At 35.3% G+C, this 23581-nt stretch overlaps 1 protein-coding gene across 3 annotated transcripts in view; it reads left to right on the top strand.

Moving 5' to 3' along the window:
• The window catches only part of ADGRL3 (adhesion G protein-coupled receptor L3), an 868510-nt gene that overhangs the window by 375687 nt on the left and 469242 nt on the right, over nt 1-23581 (top strand). For all 3 annotated transcript variants that reach the window (XM_025386284.1, XM_025386285.1, XM_025386286.1), the window contains one exon: nt 8734-8947. In XM_025386284.1, the coding sequence (XP_025242069.1) occupies nt 8734-8947 (214 nt within the window). The remainder of the gene's footprint in view (nt 1-8733; nt 8948-23581) is intronic.

The raw sequence follows: 23581 nt of genomic DNA, 5'->3' as shown, positions 1-23581 counted from the left end.
TTTTAAGCTTTGCATAGGCATGTATTCATTCTTTCTCCAGCTACAAGCTTCTAGAGTCCCATGGAGAACAGAAAGATTCATAGTATCCATGTTCTGCATCATCAACCTATCTCTTCTCTCCTGCTCTGAACTTTCCCCTTCTGGTCTTGTTAATCATGAGTAACATCCCTTGCCTTTGGGAGTTTGCTACACATATGTGAAGTTTTATCATTTCCTTTATTTCACATGTTAACTCTGAAGCTTCTGCTAGACTCTTGGAACTCCATCCCACATAGGACCACTCCTAGGCCTGAGATAATACCTAATGTGAAGAGAGACTTTAGATGACACCCATATCTTATGTGTAATAACTCCCAGCATCCATGTTGTAAGGGATCAATATGCATTTAGAATTAAATTGGAATATTTTAAGAAATTTCTTTTGAACTAAATAATTCTTTTCAGTGGATTCTTGTTTATCTTGAAATTACAGTTCTTACTCTTAAGAACATGTTGAACAGCTGGTTTGGAATTTTTGACATTTAGAAGATTGGGAAAATTGTGATATGTGAAATTTGATAAAGTTTTAGAAATGTTATTCCTCATGAATTGGAAGACAATGTGGAAAGTGATTTTTATTAAATGTTGAAATGCTATAGTAAGTAGATATGGAATGCATGTATTCAAACACTTGCTGCTTTTTTAGGCAGTCTTCACATAGACAATTTCATTTGAAGGTCACAGCTTTGTGTAAGTGCCCTCAAAAAGGATGAGATTCATGATGAAGCTCCACAAGTCAAAAGAATAGCTGCTTAATTATTTTATGATGTAACACTCATTAGAACTTTTTTTCTATAAGTTCAGAAACTTTATATTAAAACATCTGAATTTCATGCTTTTCTTTTGACCTCAGAACATAATTGTCTTCGGTTATTCTTTCAGGGTGTCAGTTTTAATTGTCACTTTGTTACACTTAGTTAAATGCTAAAATGCCATTTAAATTATATGTATTCTTTTTTGAAATAGAATTGTTAGAATTCAGTGTATTAGAAGCTTACTGATAGCATATGTACTTTTAAAGAGAGTAGATGATGGGTTATTTCTTTTGGTTACCAGTGTTGTTTTTGCTGCCAAGTGTTTTGGATTAGATTTTCAGAGCACATTTCTTAAAACTTAGACAAATGTGTTGGCATGTAAAATGACACAGAGAAAATACACGTATTTAAGAAAATTATGTCAAAGGCTCGGCTGAAACTTAAAATTGATAGTATTTACTTTTTGGCAGCATTTAAGTAATATGTTTTTCAAAGGCATGCCAATAAATAGAATCATGTCCACTTTCAAATATGTAAGTGTTCATATCTATAATTAAGAAACTCTTTTAGAATCATTAGCCTTGACTTACAAATAGTTTAATTAACTTCTTCCTCAGAGGAATCAAATCTGTTTCATTTTTATTTTTTAATTTTCAAAAGAGCTCTTTTTTCTTACGATCAGTGAGATACAGGGGGAAAAATCGTTTTTAGCACCTATTAGTAATTCAGCACTGTTTCCATAAAAATACTAATAGCCTAAATGCTGTTTAAGCAAACGGTTGGTAATACTAGACTATTTGTATGATCATTCATAATATTTTTCTTTCATTGATTTGGTAATTTTTCAATATCTATCTAACAGTTTCAGTGTCAATTCTTTAAACATTCCCTCAGGCTTGGTTCTGAACTGTATTGTATAGCCAAAAACTCTGTGGCTTAAAACAATAAACATTTATTATCTTCCACAGTTTCTGTATGTTAGGAGTCCAGGAGTAGTTTAACTAATTGGGTATAGCCCGGGTGTCTCATGGGGTTGCATTTGCCTGAAGGAAGGCTTTCTGGTGGATGGAAGATCAGCCTCCAAGGTGCCTCTCTCATGTGCCTCCCAAGTTTATCCTGGGGGCCTCAGTTCTTTGCTCCCTGGACCTCTCCATAGGACTGCTTGAGTGCTCTCAAGATATGATAGTTGGCTTTGCACAAAACAAGGGACCCAACGGAGACTGAAGTGGCAGTGTGTTTTTAATGAACTACTCTCTGAAATCATATACTCATTTATACAACACTAAGTCCTTTAGAAGCGATTCACTCAGTACATCCACATTCAAAAGGAAAGGGAAGAATACTGGAAGAGTATCAAAGAACTGTGAACACATTTTAAAACTGCCACATGTATTGATGGCTGTTGTGAAAGTTTGGTTCTTGTCTTCTTAGTTTAAAGAATTTAAATAAGAGACACACAGCAATGGAGATGCAACATGGAGCAATTTATGGCAAAGAAGAAAGAATATTTTGAAAGTTAGGTGCAGAATAGACAGTACACCCTGAGAGATGATTCAGAGGTGCAGAATAGAGAGTACACCCTGAGAGATGATTCAGAGAGGGCTGCTCATAAGGATGAGACAGCCAGTGTTACTGGGAAAACTCCCCTTATGGGAGTCATCTTACATGATTATTCATGAGAGAGTGGGAAGAGGTGTTACTAGTAAGCATGTTCTGAGTGGTCCTCTGGGTGCACATGTGCAGTAGCTGTACATGCTTGTTCATACATCACATGTCTCATTAGCATCTTAAATCTCCATCCAGGGGTGTGTTTTTCACTATTATAACCAGCAAAGAGTAAGTTTGAGGACAGGTAAAATCAAAATGTGCATGTCCTCCATGGGACAATTCCCTCCTAGAGATAGCTCTTCTTGAATGAGCTTGACTGCAATGTGAGTACTGAAAGGATTGCTCTTAAAGGGCCACAGTTGCTGCATCTCCAGGACATGGTCACTTCCTTGATTACCTATCCTGACTCACTTTGACCTCTTTAAATATCTGCACTCCCTCTCTAGGTTAGCTCATCTACTGCTGTGATTTTTAAGCACTACCTTTTAACTGTCAGATTGATGAAAATCACTCTTCTGACTCATAGACTTGTATATTTAACTTCCTACCAAATTTTGTTCATGACACTAAAATCTAACCATTTGCTTATGTCAGAAACCTGATAGCCATTCTTGTCACTCTCTCCCTTACCTTTCATGTTCAGTCTGTCATCAAATCATATAATTCTTTGTTCCTAAACGTTGATCAAATACATTCTTTGTCATTACCCATTTAAAACAACCATCTTTGCTTATCTTTATTACTACAAAATAGTCTTCCAATTTGCATTTCTTATTGATTCTTTTGTAAAAAATTTTTTGATAGATTTCTTGTCTTGTTTTTAATACACAGGATTTGCAGTAAATGAAATATGAAGGGAAGGAAATGGAAAATAAAAATATAAGCTATTTTTCTGATGCTTTTATAATTGTAGCAAACAGACAAATAGGGCAGTCTGTAGATTTTCATCTCTGCTATATGGAGATTAGGCTGTAGCCCTTATTCTTTTTTCTTTTAATTTAATTTAATTTAATTTAATTTAATTTAATTTAATTTTAAGTTCTGGGATACATGTGCAGGACATGCAGGTTTGTTACGTAGGTAAATGGCGCCATGGTGGTTTGCTGCACCTATCAATCCATCACCTAGGTATTAAGCCGTGCATGCTTTAGCTATTTATCCTGGTGCTCTCCTTCCCCCCGCCCCTGCCCCCAGGCCCCAGTATGTGTTGTTCCCCTCCCTGTCCCCATGTGTTCTCATTGTTCAGCTCCTACTTATAAGTGAAAACATGTGGTGTTTGGTTTTCTGTTCCTGCGTTAGTTTGCTGAGGATCATGCTTTCGAGCTCCATTCATGTACTTGCAAAAGGCATGATCTCATTCCTTTTTATGATTGCATAGTATTCCATGGTGTATATGTACCATATTTTCTGTATCCAGTCTACCATTAATGTGTAACCCTCATTTTTGAGTGGATCACTCAGTGTAGAGCAATGCATAAAAAAAAAAAAAAAAAAAAAAAAAAGACAGATTTGACTAGGACATTGAAGACTTGGCCCAGGGAGAGACAGAAAAATGCTTGATTCATCTATCATGTAATTATTTACGTTCCCTTCCGCCAGTGTAGTGGCAGGTGATTTAGTCCATACAGTCAAAATCTTCCTTGAACATATATGAAATGCCCTTCTCTGTATTTCTCCCATGAATAAGGAGCACCTTCTTCAAGTCGTCAGTGACCACTGATGTTTCGACAACTTTGTTCATCCCTCTTCTCTTATTCTATAGATACTCACTTAGCTACTTTATATATTAACATGGTTTTAGCCTATATTCTACTCCTGAATTCTAGACTCATGCATCCAACTGATTATTAACCATTTGCAGGTATCCTAACACCTTAAATTTAATGCATTTCTACTGAATTAATTATATTTGTTATAACCTCAGCCAATTAATTGGCTACTTGCCTCTTAGACTGTGTTTAGTCTTTTACTTATTGATATGTTTTGTACCATAATTGCATGTCTGAAGTAATATTCCCTTCTTTGAAAGCCCCCTGTTTATAACCTAGGATTACCTTGGCAAGTCTCTGACCCCAGTCCTTGGAGACCAAGAGGAATCACCTGACTCTTGATTGGTCACCTACTTCTAGCCTCCTTACTTCCCATTCCTAGTCTGGTATCTTTAGTTATCACACACAAGTTCATCAAGGACTTATAGCATATTGAGTCAAAAAGCAGCAAATAGGTTTATCAGTAAGGGAGAGAGCCCAAGGAGAAGGAAACAGAACAACAAGAGGTTTCAGTAATGAAGTGGCTAAAATCTCAGAAAAGAAGTAAAAAATCAGATTAATGTCTGTGGAAAACAAGTGAGCAAGAATAGGGAGCTATTTCCATGATCAAAAGAACTTTTCACTAGCTGTATGTTTGATATGAAATTTGGAAACTTTCTGAGGTTCTGGCATCTTTATCAGAGAAGTTTAATTAGTTCATGTCCCTTTAGTCAGTCCTGTGGTCAGTGAGTAGTTCCGAAGTGTGGCATCCTAGCGGAGGGTTTCCAGATTTCACATCTAAACCTTTTCCAATTTATTCAGATATTTATTGCACACCTAATAGATAACACCGTAATCTTTGTTTTTTTTTTTTTTTTTTTTTTTTTGAGACGGAGTCTCGCTCTGTCGCCCAGGCTGGAGTGCAGTGGCGCGATCTCGGCTCACTGCAAGCTCCGCCTCCCGGGTTCACGCCATTCTCCTGCCTCAGCCTCCCGAGTAACTGGGACTACAGGCGCCCGCCACCACGCCCGGCTAATTTTTTGTATTTTTAGTAGAGACGGGGTTTCACTGGGTTAGCCAGGATGGTCTGGATCTCCTGACCTCGTGATCCGCCGGTCTCGGCCTCCCAAAGTGCTGGGATTACAGGCTTGAGCCATCGCGCCCGGCCAACACCGTAATCTTTGATATAACAGATTACCTCGTGGAATAAAAATGGGAAGGAGCATAAGAAGGTATGTATATGCCGCCTTTGCTCCAAATTATTATGTTATGAGCCAGTCCACAATGCCCAATGCAATGTTAACCGGCACAACATGCAGTAGACTATTTAACAGATTACTCTGCATTTGAATTGTTGGCGTTTTCCATGTTTTAGTGTTTTCCTCTTCTAACCACGTCTTTCCATTAGTAGCATGATAACTGAATGGCAGAAACCTTTTCTTAACAAAAATCATTTTTTTTTTCCTTTGGAGTTTGGTTGTTATTAAAACAGTAAAATAATTAAAACTAATTTAAATAGCTAATTAGATAATCTTATAGAGTAGTTTCCAGCAATACATTCCCATTAACAAATTCCCTTAAAGCACGCATCGTTTATGGAGTGCAGTTTGTCACTGGGTTACTGATGATATAAATGCAATTATACACTTAGTGGAAGAAAGCATACACAAATAAACTCTGGTTCTCCATAAAAATTGCCATATCCATAACTGTTGAATCATTCTTACAAGTCCAAAAGATACATGGAAAATTCGGGCCTCGACATTTTAATTGACTTTGCAACTGTCTAGTGTCTGGTACTAAATCATATTTTTGACAGTGAAGATCCAAATTAAAGTTATGCCATTGTTTTGACAAAACTGACCCATGAGTTTATAAACCAAATTCTCCACTTAGTGAAACAAATGCTTTTTGCTAATTTGTTTTATTGTTACATTAACCTTTTTTTGTTTGTTTATAAAAAAACAACTTAATTGACTAGTTTAGTCAACATACTATAGCTAGATGATGAATTCAATGTTTGGAAGCAGTTTCAATGTGATTTTTTATAAAATGGTTTTAAAAGTTAAACAATTTTTCTCTTAATAAATGTGTAAAAATTTACTCTAAAACATTCTGAGAATTCCGATATTAAGGACTTTTGTGAAGACAAAAACAAAAACACCTCTATGTTCCATTTAAATTCACCAAAGTCCTTTTTTTAATTAAATGATTCTATTATATAAGACTTTAAATACACTATTGAAAATGTCTATATCCATGAAAGTAGAATCTCAGTATTGAAAAGGACTTCAGATTTAAATAAGCATCCAATTTCTGAGTGACAAACAAAGAATTTTATTTTACGGACAATAGAAATGCACGTATCAGAAATTTAGTGTCTATTGTGAGAGTACCTTGCCAAGTGTTGACGCAACAACAAACTTTAAAAATAACATTACAACCAACATTTAATTGTGCTAACTCTCTTCAGTCAATGCTGTGGATATGCTAGATTCTTCTATGGGTGTGTATGTGTGTGCACACGAGAGAGAAAGAGAGAGAGAGAGAGAGAAATAAAATGCTGAACACCAACCAGAATGGAATTAACTGTGCAGTGCAGCTTAAAGAACTTCAAGTGACCTGTTAACCTGTTAAGAAGTTTTGCCTAGGGTCTATGGTACAATCATGCTTTTTCAAAAATATCGTACAAATGAGATGAAAACCCGTATCACTCTCAACTTTTAAATTACGGGTATATTTCACAAACCAAATCAATATTTTCTCTAAACTTTAAGTGAAAATATTTATAGTTATATGTTTTTCTTTGCCCCTCCATTTTTGACCTCCCTGCCTCTCTCCTCCCTTCTTTTCACATTTCATGCTTCGTAAAAAAGCCACAAGAAGACAAGCACATATTTATTTAAATACATGTCTTTTGTACATGTGCATATTGGTGATTTAATAAACTATAAATGCACACTTAAGCTATCACATGTTTCTCTATAACTGATTCTCTTAATGTGGAAATCAACTTATTTGACAGTTAGTAAACACTTCATTTAAAATTTTAATTACATACTTATAAAAGAAGATTTGTTGAGTTATCATTACTTAACATTTGACTCTTTCCCAATAATGCAGTGATTATGTTCACAATCTTGGAGAGGGAAACTGTTAAACTTGACAGGAAAAGGCAGACATTTTTCTGTATAAAACTTAAATATAGATGTCCAGCAAACATCTAAAATTAAACATCAAGCTAGAAAAAGTATATTTCTCATAAATGTAAAGGACAAATGTTTATTTTTCTTTTACCAAAAAAACTTTTATAACAGCAAACTTTACATAAATGTAAGCAACCATTCACGAATAAAAGCAATATGAAAGGTCAATAAACATATGAAAATATATTCCACAGTACAAGTAAAGTAGTACAAGTTAAAGATATTATACCATTCTTTATCAAATTGACAAAACTTAAAGGAATTGATAATATTTAGTTTTGAAAAAGAAAGTATTGTTGGTAGAAAGTATACATTTTCAAGTTTATTTGAACTCTATTGATATTTGCCAAATTTGAAATGTATTGCCCTCTTGATCCATCGATCTCATTTTTTAGAAATATACCATAAAATGTATTTGGATAATTAGGTTTTCTCAAATATATTACTGCCAAGGTGCACAGATAGGTTTAGGCTTCCTTGCAGTATTATGACACAAAAACACCAAGACTTTTCCAAGTGTCCATTAACATAGGACCAATTAAATAATTTATATTTTTATGAGATGTAGCCATTAAAAACGAAGGAAACAATATCCAGATATGGAAAGATTTCCATCATATATCATTATATTTATAAATAAAATAATACAAAATATCAAACAATGTGTATAGTGTGATACTACCTGAGTAAAATTACCAGAGTAAAATGAAATGAGGAGTGGGAGAACACACACATGTCTTTTTCTGTGAAGAAAATTATAATTTGGAGGTCTCCACATGGGTAACTAGTTACCTGTTGACTTTGGGGGAAGAGTATGGGGAGGAGCTAAAGGAAAATATAACTTCCTCCAAACGAATCTCCATTTTCTTAAATAAATAGCATGCATTAGTTCTACAGTGAAATCATGAAGTATTGCCTCTAACAATGGAAGTATGTTGTAAAATTGAAATAGATTAAGTATATTTAAAGTCAACAATAGTGCAATTTTTCAATGATGATTTTGTTATTAAAAAGAGAAGAAAGGAACACTTGCAAGGTTTATCTGAATGTCTGACTGTATAAACTGGATGATATCTCTATCTAGTTTTAATCTGACACACCAGGCCAAGAGTTTAATACAAAATCGACCGTACCTTTTTCCATTTATAAGAAAAACAAATGTGATAAAGATTTTAAGAACTGTTTTTGTTAAAATAGAATAAAAATAGTTATAAAGTTACTGAATAGAAAAATATTCTAGTTTAATTAAAATTATGAATCTTAACTGCTTTGTATCTTGGTATTGATTTACCCCAAACACTGGAAAAGCAAACACATGTAATCTTCCTTTGTATGTGGTAAGAATGGCATCTCTTTTCTTCTTCCTCCTTTTGGCAGCTTTCAGCCGTGCCCCAATTCCGATGGCTGTGGTCCGCAGAGAGCTATCCTGTGAGAGCTATCCTATAGAGCTCCGCTGTCCAGGAACAGACGTCATCATGATAGAAAGTGCGAACTATGGCAGGACTGATGACAAAATTTGTGACTCTGACCCTGCTCAGATGGAGAATATCCGATGTTATCTGCCAGATGCCTATAAGATTATGTCTCAAAGGTATGATACTTCTAATATTCTTTTCTTTGTGCATAATATAAACCTTCAACATGCATCTGTGTTACATATTGAACATAAGAACATAAACAGTGTTAGGTATTTTAGGGTATTTTGAAATAATTTTCCATATCTGACTATTCCCTATATCACAAAAATGCTAATTGCAAACAGCATTTGGAAAGTATTACAATTTACTGGATTATCTATTACATTTCACGGTCTGCAAGACATTGCATGCTGTTATTTTGATAGTGTTCTCTAGAACTGAGTTCATTACATGAGAGAATAAATGTATTTTTCACAATTTGCAGAAATAGGATTTTCTCCAAATATGGCAGAAAAATTATTTTACTGCCAACAATAACTTTCTAACAATGTAGGGAAAAAAAGAAGTAAAATTAATAGGTAATTTTATAATCATTAATCAAAATATAGTAAGAGTATTGATTAAGGATTAGTTGGCCATGGAAAATAATTTTAAAAGTATTCTTTTGCTATTCAGCATATGAAATTAATTTAAATATTTGAGCAATCTAAATATGGCCATATTAACATAACATAAATATAAATATATAATATCAGTGGGTAAGAAAAATATTTTTGATTCTAGAAAGACTGGTCAATAGGAATGCATATTATATAAGACTTAAATTATATTAAAATTTCTTGATAAGTTAGCTATATATTATATATCTCTTAGATATTTGTTCACTATTACCATGCTTTCTTGGAAATCAGGGATAAAGTCATTCATTTACTATAAGTCTACAGCTATTCAGTTATTTCTTTTCCTTCTCTTATTTAATGACTTTTTAAAATATAGGGAAAACTATATTTTAGATAAAACTAAACAAATTGAAGTCTAAAGACAAAAACAGTAGATTTCAAGGTTTCTCTCTCTTGTACTTAAGAAAGCCTTCGTTATTTTTCACCTTTTGTCTTCTTCATATTCAAAATTCTGGCAAGTATTTTTGTGTGTAATTAATACATTCATAGTCGATATCTTATTTTTATAAATTACTGTTGTATAAACTATTAATACAAGTTATAATATGTCAAGTTTTTGATGATCAAGGCATCTGAAGTGTACTTGAAGGATAATGAAATCTGGGCAAATCTGAGGGCTTTTAGTTGTCTGTTACTAAAATGACGGCTCATGCTAAGGTGAGCATTAATAAGAAATAAGATATTAAAATTAGAGATTTCATTTGATAAAAGTTTGGTTGCATCTTGTTGTTCTTGTGTGCCTCTATCATTGTTACATGTTTGATATACGTATCTCCAACTATATTAAATGCTATGCCTGAAAGACTTCTAATTATTTCATTGTCTGTAGGTATTTTAATGGCATTTCAGGAGTGGTTTTCTATGAGTACTATTCAGTGGGCACTAGGACTAAATTGTTATGTTTATTTGTTTTAGTTAATCAAACATAAGATTCTGTAGAATTCATTTGGAATGTGAGTTGAGAAGGAAATTCTGCCTTTCTCTGATTCATTTGTCACTTAAGATGTAATAGAAGCATTAGCTCTTTCATCTCTGTATGATTTTCACTGAAATTGTTTTAATCCTTTCATTGATATCATTAACGGCTCCAAAAATAAGCCTTTAATCTTATAATTATTTCAGAAAAGTAGTTATAACGGATCCTTTAGAGCCATTGAACTATATGGGATGCGTACACTAAGTGACAAATCTGTAGAGTAAAAATACTTTAAGCACCCTTAGTAAATCATTTGTGTAAGCTCTCCTGGTGGTTTCACAAATATGAGTTGTCAGTTAGCTGAAATAACTGTGGTTAATTCTCCATGGAAGCAAGTTTCTCACTTGCCTTTTAACTATTAAATGTACTACATTTAGACTTGTCCAAAGTAAACGTTTTTGACTCTCTGAGAAAAGAAATCAGGTTCTATTTTGTAAGCTCCCAAGAGACGCGATGGTCATGGTCATTTAAGCTGCTTTATAATGAACTTAGTTACACTATTATGCCAACCACAGCATGTTAAATAGTGCTAATAATTACTACTTATGATATGGACATCATACTAATGGTATAAACAGTTTAATAGATTAAAGCATTTAAACTGAAATCATAATGGAAAACATGTTTTTTTAAAAGGTATCTTAATTCTTTTCTTTTGCTTAAACTTCTAGAAAGAGACTGTATCAGAGTCTAAACATTTTTAAGCGTGTCTTATGAAGGATTATTACTCAGTATAAACAGCATTATTATCACTGTATTCGTGTATAACCTTGTTTAAAAAGCCCATAACTTGCTTCAGCTTGATGCAGTAGAGAGATGCCCCAGGCAAGGAGCAACATGAAATGTCATTGAGGCAGATGTTTGAATACACATTGAACAAAGGCATAAATTAAACTGCATACTGACGTGTAAATTAAAGCTAGGTGTGAAAAATTTGGAAGTTGAATTGAAAGGCTGTAACTCTTGATTTCCATATTTTTCTTCAGTGGAGCTATGTAATCTGATATATGCTCTAGAGAAGCCACTTTCTTCATTGCTTTCCAGATTTCATGTTCTCCAATCACATGTGCTCTCATGCCATTCTGTCCACCACCCACCAATAGTCCATGCTTTACCTTTGTTTCATTATCTTACCAGATAACTTGTTAAAATATCACAACAGATTTATTTGTCCTTCTCAGGAACTTATACTTTTACTCAGTTATTATCATCTACATCCCTCTTTAATCTCATCTAAACATTAACAAACCTATATTATCATACTGCTGCCTTGTCTAAAGCAAATTGTGGGCTTCTAGAAGGCAGACTGCCTGTTAATTTTACCTAAAACCAACTTTGTATATATAAATTAATAAATAAATATGCTCTCTAATTTTGTTATGCCACTTAAAAGCTTTCTTAACTCTATTATTTGAATGGTTTCTATTTCTTTTTGTTTTATTTTTATGAATTTTAGAGAGTTTTTAAAAAAATATTACACATAACTTTGGAAATCTAAATATGAAAATGACAGTTTAGCAACTGGATAACTAGAAATTTTACATTTGGCATTCAGCTTAGGTTTCATGTTATTCTTAACTATTAATGGAAATATTTCAGTTGTTAACCAGCACTTACTTGAAAGTTTACAACGTTCAGTTTACCATGACAGTTACTTTGGGGTTTGATGGGTAAATAAGTTAGTTGTGTTTTCTCCCCATAAAACTGTGTATTTTTTGGCAGATGAGAAAACTCAACTATATCATTTGCTCAACATTTTACTTTTTATCTCATTTATATGTATTGAAGAGATTAAAGGAGGAAGGCTCTTTCAGCTAAATGATATAAGAGCGCATTTCACTGGAGAGGAAATCTTAGAGCTGCTTCTTGAAAGATGGCAGCATTAGTGGAACCAGAAGAGACCTAAGTGATACTAGCTATGTAAGTGGAAGAACACTAGTAAAGAACACAAGGGCATAGCTTTTTTTCCAGTAACATTTTGCTCATCCTCCGTTCACAAGTTTATTACTGTTCTGCTGTGGACTTTCTATTGATGTATAATATATCTACAGAAAATTGCATATATCATACATGTACACCTCAATGAATTTTCACAAATCAAGCTCATCCATGTAACTATCACAGAAAATTAATGTCGCCTTAGAAGGCTCTCACTTGTGCTCTGCACCAGCCATATTCCTTCCTACAAGGATTGCCCTATCCTGATTTCGAAAACTCTAAATTAGTTTTGCCCACTTTGTAATTTTAGTAAAAGGTTTCATATATTATATACTTTTTGTCTGGCTCCTCTCATGTAATGATTTATTTTTAATGTAAATCTGTTGAAGCATTTGTATATCCTGTATAGTTCACTCATTTCAATTGTACAATGATGTTTTTAGTGAACTTAGCAAGTGTTGCAACCATTGCAATAAATCAGTTTTGGAATATTTTTTTGTCATCACAATAAGATTCTGCATGCCAATTACTGTTCATCCCAATCTCCTTCCTCATCCTGTGCAATGTCCAATCTACTTTCTGTCTATATGTTTATCCTCAATGTATTATTTTAAAGCGAAAAAATGAGTATTTAAAACCAAGTTAAATTTAATGGGCTTTTCAGTGGGGACAATATAGAAGAAATATAGGCAGTTATTTCTGGAGGTATGGAAATAGATATATTGCCTGCATTTTGAATACTCTTAGAATCAAACATCATGAATCTAGACATTTAAAAATTATTTCTTTTGAGTTTTCTATCAAGTACAGGTGTCAAATGTACAAAGTAAGCGTATTTTTTTTTTTTCTGTTTAAAGGAGTGATCTAAGTTTTGTTTTAGACTCAGGGTGTTCACATATTACAGTCACATTAGGAACATGCAGAAAAGAGAGAGAGAGAGAGAAGGCCGGGTGCTGTGGCTCACACCTGTAATCACAGCCCTTTGGAAGGCCGAGGCAGGAGTATTGCTTGATTCCAGGAGTTCAAGACCAGCCTGGATGTACCGTCTCTACAAAAAATAAAAAGTCAGCTGGACCTGGTGGGGTGCACCTATGGTTCCAGCTGCTCGGGGGTGCTGAGGTGAGAGGATGCCTTGAGCCCAGAAGGTTAAGGCTGCAGTGAGCTGTGATCACAACACTGCACTTAACCTGAGTGACAGAATGAAACTGCTTAAAAAAAAAAAAAAATAGAGAAATAATTGTTTCCCATCTTTCTGAAAAATTAGTTTTCAGTTTATATCAATAGCACTGAAGGTAATTTTATAGCTTACAAAAGATCTTGCGTTCTGCTGAAGTCATTCGGGGTGATGCTAAGAATTTTTTCAACAGTATGAGGAGGTGAAATGCCGGTGGCAGTTTTGGAGTGTACATAGCCTAGTAAGTGTTCTACAATAACTGCATTTATATACATGAGTTGTTCCATTCAAGTATTCTCTTTTACTTCTTTGACAGATCCATTATATATCTCTTATAAACTATAACGGATCAGAAACAATTCCTCATGTTAGGAACTTTTCCATTGAATCCACATTCTATGTAATAAGAAGAAAGAACGACATAGAACCTGTAATATATAATACATTACTTAAGGATTACTGTCTGTGTGCATGTCTTTTTAAATATAGAAGAAAAGAAAGGAGAGAAGGAAGGTAACTTTTTCCAAGGCCCAAATATAAAAAATATGGAGAAACAGGAAATTTCCTATATGGAAGGCATTTATTTATTTCTTCTCTAGTATTTAGCTTCTTTCAATTCTGGAAGTACATTTTGATAATGTCTGCTAAATTACTTTCAAGTATTTCTTGCTATTCATTTAATTTTGAAAGAAATTGTATGTTACCATATGCATTGTTCAAAATTAAAAATTTCATTTAATGATTCAAATATTTCATTCTAGCTTGTGGGGAAAGCTAAAGGGAATTGTGTTAGGTCTGCTTTGCCAACAGGAACTATTAACCCTTTATTGTAGTCATACTCAAAGCCTGGTTCATGGAAATTTGGAATCCCTTTTAAGGAGTCTACAAGGTCAAAACCAGATTTTTCTCTGGTTGTATGCTTTAATTACTTGCTTTTTCTTTTCTGTGTATCCATTACATGTTTTTCATGAGGTTACCACGAGGCTTACAAACACTATCTTATAACCCACTATTTAAAACTAATGACAACTTAACACTGATTGCGTAAAGAACCAAACTCACAAAAAGGAAACTAATAAAAACTCTACACTTTAACTTCATCCTCCCACTTTTTAACATTTTGTGGTTTCTCTTTGTGTCTTATTGTACTGTTTATGTCTTGAAAAGTTGCTCTAGTTATTATTTTTGAATGGTTCATCATTTTGTCCTTCTACTTAAGTCAAGAGAAGCTTATATATCATAATTACAGTGTTATACTAATCTGTGTTTTTCTGTGGGCTTACTGTTACCAGTGAGGTTTTTGTTTGTTTGTTTGTTTCTTTTGTTTTGTTTTATTTTGTTTTTTCCTTCAGGTGATTTCTTATTGCTTATTAACATCTTTTCTTCTTTCTGACTGAAGAACTCCCTTTAGCATTACCTGTCTGGTTTTGATGAAATCACTCAGCTTTTGTTTGCCTGGGAAGACCTTTATTTCTCCTTCATGCTTAAAGGATATTTTCACTGGATATACTATCCTAGGGTAAAAGTTTTTTTCTTTCAGCACTTTAAATATGTCATGCCACTCTCTCCTGGCCTGTAAGGTTCCCACTGAAAACTGCTGCCGGATGTATTGGAGCTTTATGTCATTTGGGTTTTTTTGTTTTGGTTTGGTTTGGTTTGGTTTTTCCGCTCTGGCTGCTTTTAGGATCCCTTCTTTATCCTTGACCTTTGGAAGTTTGATTATTAAAAGCCTCAGAGTAGCCTTCTTTGAGTTATGTCTGCCTGCTGTTCTATACCTTCTTGTGTTTGAATGTTGGTATCTTTGTCTAGGTTTGGAAAGTTCTCTGATATTATCCCTATGAATCCCCCTTGCCTCTGTCTCTTTCTCTCCCTCCTCTTTAAAGACAGTAACTCTTAGATGTGTTCTTTTGAGGCTATTTTCTAGATCCCATAGGCATGCTTATTGTTTTTTATTCTTTTTTCTTTTGTCTCCTCTGATTGTGTATTTTCAAATAGCCTGCCTTCTATTTCACTAATTCTTTCTTCTGTTTGATCAATTCTGCTGTTAACAGACTTTGAAGTATTCTTCAGCATGTCAATTGCATTTTCAAGTGTAGCATTTCTGCTTGATTCCTTTTAAGTATTTCAATTTGCTTATTAAATTTATCTGATATAACTCAGAATTCCTTCTCTTCGCTATTGTTGAATTTCTTTGTATTTCCTCAAAATGGCCATTTTGAATTCTCTTTCTGAAAGGTCATATATCTCTGTTTCTCCAGGACTGGTCCCTGGTGCCTTATTTAGTTCATTTGATGAGGTCCTGTTTGCCTGGATGTTGTTGATACTTATAGGTGTTCTTCAGTGTTTGGTAATTAAAGAGATAGATATTTATTGTAGTCTTTACAGTCTGGGCTTTTTTGTACCTGTCCTTCTTGAGAAGGCCTTCCAGGTATTTGAAGGGACTTGGGCCCCAAGCCCAATAATGTTGTGGTTTTTGTAGACTCATAGAGGTAATGCCTTGGTGGTCTTGGATAAGACCTGAAAGAATTATCTCACTTACCAGGCAGAGACTTGTTTTTTTTCCCTTACTCTCAAACATATTGAGTGTCACTCTATGTGATGAGCCAACTGGAACAGGATGTGTAATGATGCAAGTACCCCTGTGACCACCGTCACTGGGACTATGCTGGGTCAGACCTGAAGCCAGCATGGTACTGGGACTTGTTCAAGGCCTTTCCCTTCAGTGTAGTGAGTTCCTCAGGCCCTGGGAGTGTCCAGAGATGCTGTCTGGGAGCCAAGTACTGGACCCAAAAACCTTAGCAATTTGCCTGATGTTCTATTCTTCTGCGGCTAAGCTGGAACTCAAACCACAATACAAAATCCTTCCCACTCTTCCCTCCTCTTACTATGGCTGAAGATCCTCTCTTGTGGCTCCCATCACTACTAGTCCACGGGGGTTCTCCAGCCTATCACCAATGTTCACTTAAAACCCAAGGCATCTTCCTCAGCTTGTGGCGAATGTTGCCAGGCCTGGACTCACCCTTCAGGGAAGTGTATTCCCATTTGGCCCAGAGCAGGTCCAGAAATGCTGTCTAAGAGTCTAGGCCTGGACTCAGGGACTCCAAGGGCCTGATTGCTGCCCTACCCCACTGTGACTGAGCTGATAAGCTAGGGTGCAAGACAAAATCCCCTTTATTTTTCCCTCTGCTTTTCTTAAAAAGAAGAAATATTTCACCATAGCCACCACAGCTGGGAATGTGATGGGTCTTTTCTGAAGCCAGCACATCTCAGAGCCCAAGGCCCACTGCACACCACCTGGGTATCAATGGTGGTTTTTCAGGGCCCAAGCATTCTTTAGTCAGCAGGTGATAAGTCCTCCCAGGACTGGGCTCTTCACTTCAAGGCAGTGGTCCTTTTTGACCCAGGACGTGTTGAGAAATGTCATCTAGGAGCTATGGCCTGGAATGGGGACCTCATAATTCTGCCCGGTGCCTTATCCTACTGTGGCTGAGCTGGTATCCAAGATGCAAGACAAGTCCTCTCTGTTTTTCACTCTTTTCTCCTTTAGCAGAAGGAAGGAGTCACTTTTATTGCTACAAGCTGCACTGCCTGGGGTTGGAGGAGCGATGGCACAAGCACTCCTTGAGCTGTGCCAGGTGGTGTCTTCCTTAGTCACATGCCACCCAAGTTCACTGGCTCTAAGCCCAGCCTAGCACTAGGAATTGCAGTCCTTGTGTCCTAAATTTCCTTTCAAGTTTACCTAGGACCCCAGAGCACTTTGGCCCACAGTGGTGAGGCTTGCCATGAAACCCAAGTTCCAGCCCATGGGATGGGTGATTCCCCTCTGTCTAGGGCTGGTCCAAATGCTTCCTCCTTGTATGGGTACTGGCTGAGCCCAGCATGGTTTAATTCTCTGCTGTGACGGGGCAGCACTGAGTTCAATGTAAAGTTTCTCAGTCACTCTGTCTCCCTCCCCAAAGTGCACGGATACTCTGTGTACCTCATGACCACTGCAGGGGACTGGGGAGGGGTGTCAATGGCGATTCAAGACTGCTTCTCCTGCTCCCCTCAGTGCCCTCTTTTTGCAAAATGAAACTAAAACCAGGTACTTTGATTGCTCACCTGATTTTTGGTTCTTGTCATGGAGCTTTTCTGTGTGCAGACAGTTGTTAAAACGTGCTGTTCCAGCAGAAGGGGAAAAACGGTGTATGCTTCCATTCTGCCATCTTGCTCTGCCCCTTAGCTACTTTTAAATACTTGTAAATGAGAAAATGTATCATGCCAGCCTTTTGTAATCAGACTTGAATATAACTAACTGAGTGCTATATAAATTTTACATACTGAGACTTTAGACGGAGCAATCCTCACAATCAAACCTTTTGCTAATAAGTTATAAAAATGAAAGTGAATTTTTACTTGTGCCACACTAGTAACTTTTGTTTATGATATAGTTAAATTTATTATTGTGTAGCACTCTGATTTTATTTTTCACTCTCTGCCAGAGCTCAACTTATGCTGAAAACATATTATGAAATTTGCCTCCTTGAATACTGTATCTGTCTACCAATCATAAGCTTTATATTGCCTCATTGTTTATTTATTATTCTCCAGGCAGGAGAATTGCTCAAGCCCAGAAGTTCAACCCCAGCCTGGGCAACATGGTGAGACCTCGTCTCTACCAAAAATTAAATTAAATAAGTAATACTCCTGTGGCCACAGCTACTTGGGAGGGTAAGGTGGGAGGATTGCTTGAGTCTGAAAGTTCAAGGCTGCAGGAACCTGTGATTGCCTCACTGCACTCTAGCCTGGGTGACAGAGGAATATCCTGTCTCAAAAAACTGTTGGGAAATAACTGTTATCTCAGTATTTGTTAATATGAAAAAATGCATTAATTGATAATGGCTTCTGTAAAGTTAGATGTTTACCTTATCACTTGTGTAGAAAAAGATATATAAATCATATCTATTTGTAATTAGGATTTCCAAATAGTAAAAGTGAAGTATGTTTATTTTTTCATGCATAAGGGCTAATTTCAATATATAAATATATATGTGTTTGTGTTCTGGCTCAAAAAGACTTGAGATCTTTCCAAAAATGTTAGTGCCCATAACTATTAGTACTATCAATCTTTGAAAATAAACATTTGGAGCTGTTTCTTGGACTCGTTCGTGTATTGAGGAAGTAATGCTTGGCAAAGAATGCAAGTCTACAGGAATGCTGTAATATAAAAGGAAGAAAATACACTTCAAAAGTAATAAAAAGACAAGAAGGAGAGATAGTTGTTACAAAAGGAGGAGACTAGCTGTCTATGGGTTAAATGGTGAGTAGATGATAATTGAACTAAAAGGGACCCTTTTCACTTAAGATTATTGATGTTGTTGAATTATTTAGAGCCACTTTGATCCCAAACCTTCACCAATGATCATCTGAACAACTCTGTATATTTTACTATTACATATTAATGTTCTCCTGGAGATTTTAATTTACTTAGCAAATTTAGTGCATCAATATTATATGAAATATTTATGACAGTTCTTTACCAATGCAAACATTTTTTAAAAGATAATATTATAATATGATCCCCTGATTTAGTAACATTGACTTTTTTATTTGTTTCATGGTAATGGTCGTTTTTTTTGTTTGTTTGTTTGTTTGTTTTAATTTTACAACTATATACGTGAAGTCCACTAAAGCCTGGACATACGGTACAGCCTTCAGGTTTTCTGTTATAGGTGATATATATTTCATATGTATTTCTCATATATGTTATAGCTACATATTTCTAACTACTTAGACACTCATTTTTATCTTCTTTCTCTCTTCAAGTCACAAATATCTGTCTTTTTATTGTAATTTGGTATTAAAATACCTATAGCCAGTTTCATCAGTTAAAACCTTCTGGACAGTGGAAATTCTTTATCTGTATGTATTTTAGAAATTAGGGCCACAAAACATACTGCTCTCTCACAAATTAGTCTCTGCAATATTTTTCACAGTACAGGTTTTTCACCTTTCTAGGTAATTCAAGTAGATCATGCCTGAGGAGATACGATCCTGAATTACTTTCTAAGTTCATTTCTAAAGCAAACATAGAGCCCTTCAAATGGTTTATAGTAAGTTAGCATTTCCCTGCTGTGACATTTTACAAAAATGTGCAACTATAACAACAAACATGTGTGTTGTAATTTTTTATGGAAAGTCATAGAAGTGGAAAAGCATAAATAATATTAGCAGCATAAGCCCACATGGATACTGGAGGGCAACATGAACCTCCTGCAAACTAACAGAAAAGTGGATCTTAATGTAATTTGTGAAGTACATAGCATCTAAAATGTTACACATGAGTGAACGTGAAGGAAAATAATTCTCATGAGATGCTATCAGATACATATCTATTCATATTTCATAGTTGTAATTCATTATAAAATAATAGCAACAAATAACAAAAAGAAGTTACAACATAAATCTCATCCCCTACATTCCTTTAATCTGTTGTATTGTAATTTTTTGTCAGAAATAATTGAAGAATATGTGTTTTGGTGGTTACAGAATGAACTTAAATATCCTTAGAGTGGCACCGTTGAAAGTAGCATGCCAGTGGTGTTGGCATCCATGTGAACACACAAATTTACACACATACGAGTGAGATCATAACTTCTGATGTAAGTATATAGGGTATATATGACATATATTTGTAAGATGCAAATTAATTTCATAAAAAATGTTATCTAATGGTTTAAGATTTCAAAAAGCTTACTTTTTTCATTTATTAAGGAGTAAATGACTGTGTTTTATCCATTTTTTATTTAAAATTTTGTTTTGATTTTGTCAGGATGATAGATCAGACATAATTATTTTATTTTACTGATGACAGAGCTGATACTCCAACTGGTAAGAGATTAATACAAGGATATGACCCTATGCCTTGTAGGGACCAAGGGAAAACTTACCTTTTGCTTCCTGAAGGTTCACTGAAAAAATCAACTCACTAAAGGCACATTAATTGGATGAAATACATACAAATTTTAGGAATGTGTACACAGAAGTCTTCAGAATGAAGACCCAAAGATACAGGATAAATCGTTCATTTTTATGCTTAGGCTCAACACAGTATGGACAGCCATGTAGAAATATGATTACACAAAATGGTATGGCCTAATGCTAATAGACTGAGTGAGTGGGGAAACCCAGCAAGCCCCATCTGTCTAGATTCTTCTTGGCCTCTCAGATAATTCTTTCTTTCTGGGTATGGGGCAGGACCCTCTCTGGAATGGGAGTTTTATCACCTACAGTCAAACAAGATAGGTCAGATAATTCCTTTTTGTTATTTGAGACAAAATCACATTCTGCAGTCCAGGCTGGAGTGCAATGACTTGATCTGGGCTCACTCCGCCTCCCGGTTTCAAGCGATTTCTCCTGCCTCAGCCTCCTGAGTAGCTGGGATTACAGGCACCTGCCACCACGCCTGGCTAAGTTTTGTATTTTTAGTAGAGACACAGTTTCACCCTGTTGGCCAAGCTGGTTTCGAACTCCTGACCTCAAGTGATCCACCCGCCCCAGCCTCCCAAAGTGCTGGGATTACAGGCATGAGCCACTGCGCCTGGCTTAGATAATCTCTTTATGGTCAGTTTTTCCAAGGAAAGCAGGAGGGAAAGGTAGAGTAATGATTTCAGGTATTATGGCTAGCCTTGGGGAAAGGGGTTTCTGATTTCTGTGGCTGTCCTCCAGGATGAATGGTACTGAGACAGGAGAGCAGAAGGTCAGAGAAAAATTTTCGCTTCTGCGGCCACTTCTGAGGCCTTCATTTTGGGGTATTGTTTTCTGAGTCACAACAGCTTTTACTCCAAGTTTAATTTTATAAATAAATTTTCTGAACTAGTTTATTTGGAAAGCAAAATGACTGATATTTGTTATTTTGATAGAAAAGTGTATCTTCCATTTATTGGCAGGATAAAAAATTGATTTAAACTGAAAGTTTTCTAGTTAAAAGAGGAAATGGGCCAGGCCTGGTGGCTTACGCCTATAATCCCAGCACTTTGGGAGGCCAAGGTAGGTAGATCACGAGGTCAGGAGATCGAGACCATCCTGGCCAACATGGTGAAACCCCTTCTCTACTAAAAATACAAAAATTAGCTGGATGTGATGGTGGGCACCTGTAATCTCAGCTATTCGGGAGGCTGAGGCAGGAGAATTGCTTGAGCCCAGGAGGCGGAGGTTGCAGTGAGCCGAGATCACTCCACTGCACTCCAGTCTGGGCAGCAGAGTGAGACTCCGTTGCAAAAAACAAACAAATAAAAAACAAACCAACGAGGAAATGGATTGGAAATGAGATACTCAACAACTGCAGATTTTTTTTAAGAAAAAGTTGTCTCCTGGAGCTCCAAAATTATGTTAGGTTTAGGAAGGTGTTTAGAACCCAGACCCCCCTACTCCACAGGTACTTATGCCTCATCTGTAAATTCAGAGCATGTGGTTTGAAATCTTCGCAATAGGCTTTGGTTTGGCATCCAGGCCACATGTCCTGGTACACACTACTTTGAAGCAATTTAGAATACTTGCTTTGAAGGCTTATTATAAACATAGAAAAATCTGTTTTTCCACAAGGATAGCACAAGGATAGCACCAGAGTGTCAAAGAGGTTATTATTGTGACTAGAGATCAATGTTTTTACATGGTCCTCTGTTACTGAATCAGAGGTGTCATTCTGGATTTTGATAATGTTTATTTCTCTATATAAGTCAAAATAGAAGGGTTTAAAGAATTCGTGTCTGAAAAATAATCTCTCTTTATTATGCCTTTAGCAATACGTTGGCTTCACGTTCTAAAAAAAAAAAAGGTATATTTACATTTGTGAATGTTTTACGTTTTACTTGTCCATTGATACGTAATTCTTTTCTTATATGACTTTTGGGTATAGAATTCTGGTTCTGGGAAAATTCTTACAACATATGCAGTTTAACCTTCAATATCAGAAAAGTTTTAGAAATTGGGGGCATTTGTTTTTTATTTGGGGGCATTCAGTCTTTTAAGGATTCTAGCACATCAAGCTTCATTTCTATAGTATGGATAGTATCTATTCCCTACCCCACTCCTTCCTTTGCATTTCTATATAAGAATGCTGTTACTTTTTTACTTTAAAATTATCTCTCTTTGAATTTGAGTCATTGTGATTTACAAGTTTTCAATTTATCTATTACCAACTGGGTCAAAAATCTAGTAGGCCAATTTCAACAAAGATACTTTGTTTCCTTTCAGATCACACAGGGAACACCCATTGCTTTGTCTTTTTGTTTCATAGAACTATACTCTTTAATATTCTACCATTTGACCAGTTTTTGAAACCTATAGAACACAATCTTTATTTTAGTAACTGTAAAAACAACAAAATATTTCCTTTCCTTAATCAATTTATGTCAATTAAACAGAATTTTAAAAATATGAGTGAGTTCTGCACAATTAATTCAAACTATTCCCACAGAGAACAATAAACTTTGGTCATAATTTTGGGAACAAGTTTTTGCACATATTTGATATTGTGTTCATGAAGTCCAAATAACCATGATTGTAAATACATTATCATTTTTCCTACAGTTTTCAGAACCTAGATGATATTACAAAAGCATCTGTTTACATGCTAAGACTCATAAATATTTCAATTTTAGTTTTCCCTATCATACTTAATGCCAGTGGTGGTAGGGACTATTCTGTAAGCATTCAGCTGTGGCCGTTCTGTTAAGGAAGGCAATATAATTGTTTTTGAAAAGATTTTCAGAGGTGCATGGATAAATAGAAATAAATTTGTATCTTCTTTTAGCAGGTAAGTGGAAGCACTACTATTTTAAAGTCTTTCAAACTACTATACTTAGGTATTTCCATCATCTACGTGTCTTAAAGTGATTAATGTTTTCTAAAACAAGTTTTCTAGTATTCTGCCTTCTGCATGATTGTGAATGTACATTGTTAGATCACAAATGTGTTAAGGAAATTTCACTTTTAAGTAGGATAAAATCTAAGATAAGTAGTAAATAATAATAAGTAGTAAAATAAGTAAATGATTAAT

This window comes from Theropithecus gelada, chromosome 5 (assembly GCF_003255815.1).
Source record: "Theropithecus gelada isolate Dixy chromosome 5, Tgel_1.0, whole genome shotgun sequence".
In the NCBI taxonomy this organism is placed as follows: Eukaryota; Metazoa; Chordata; class Mammalia; order Primates; family Cercopithecidae; genus Theropithecus; species Theropithecus gelada.
Note: the sequence above shows the minus strand (reverse complement) of the source record. Positions and strands in the feature narration are given on the sequence as shown.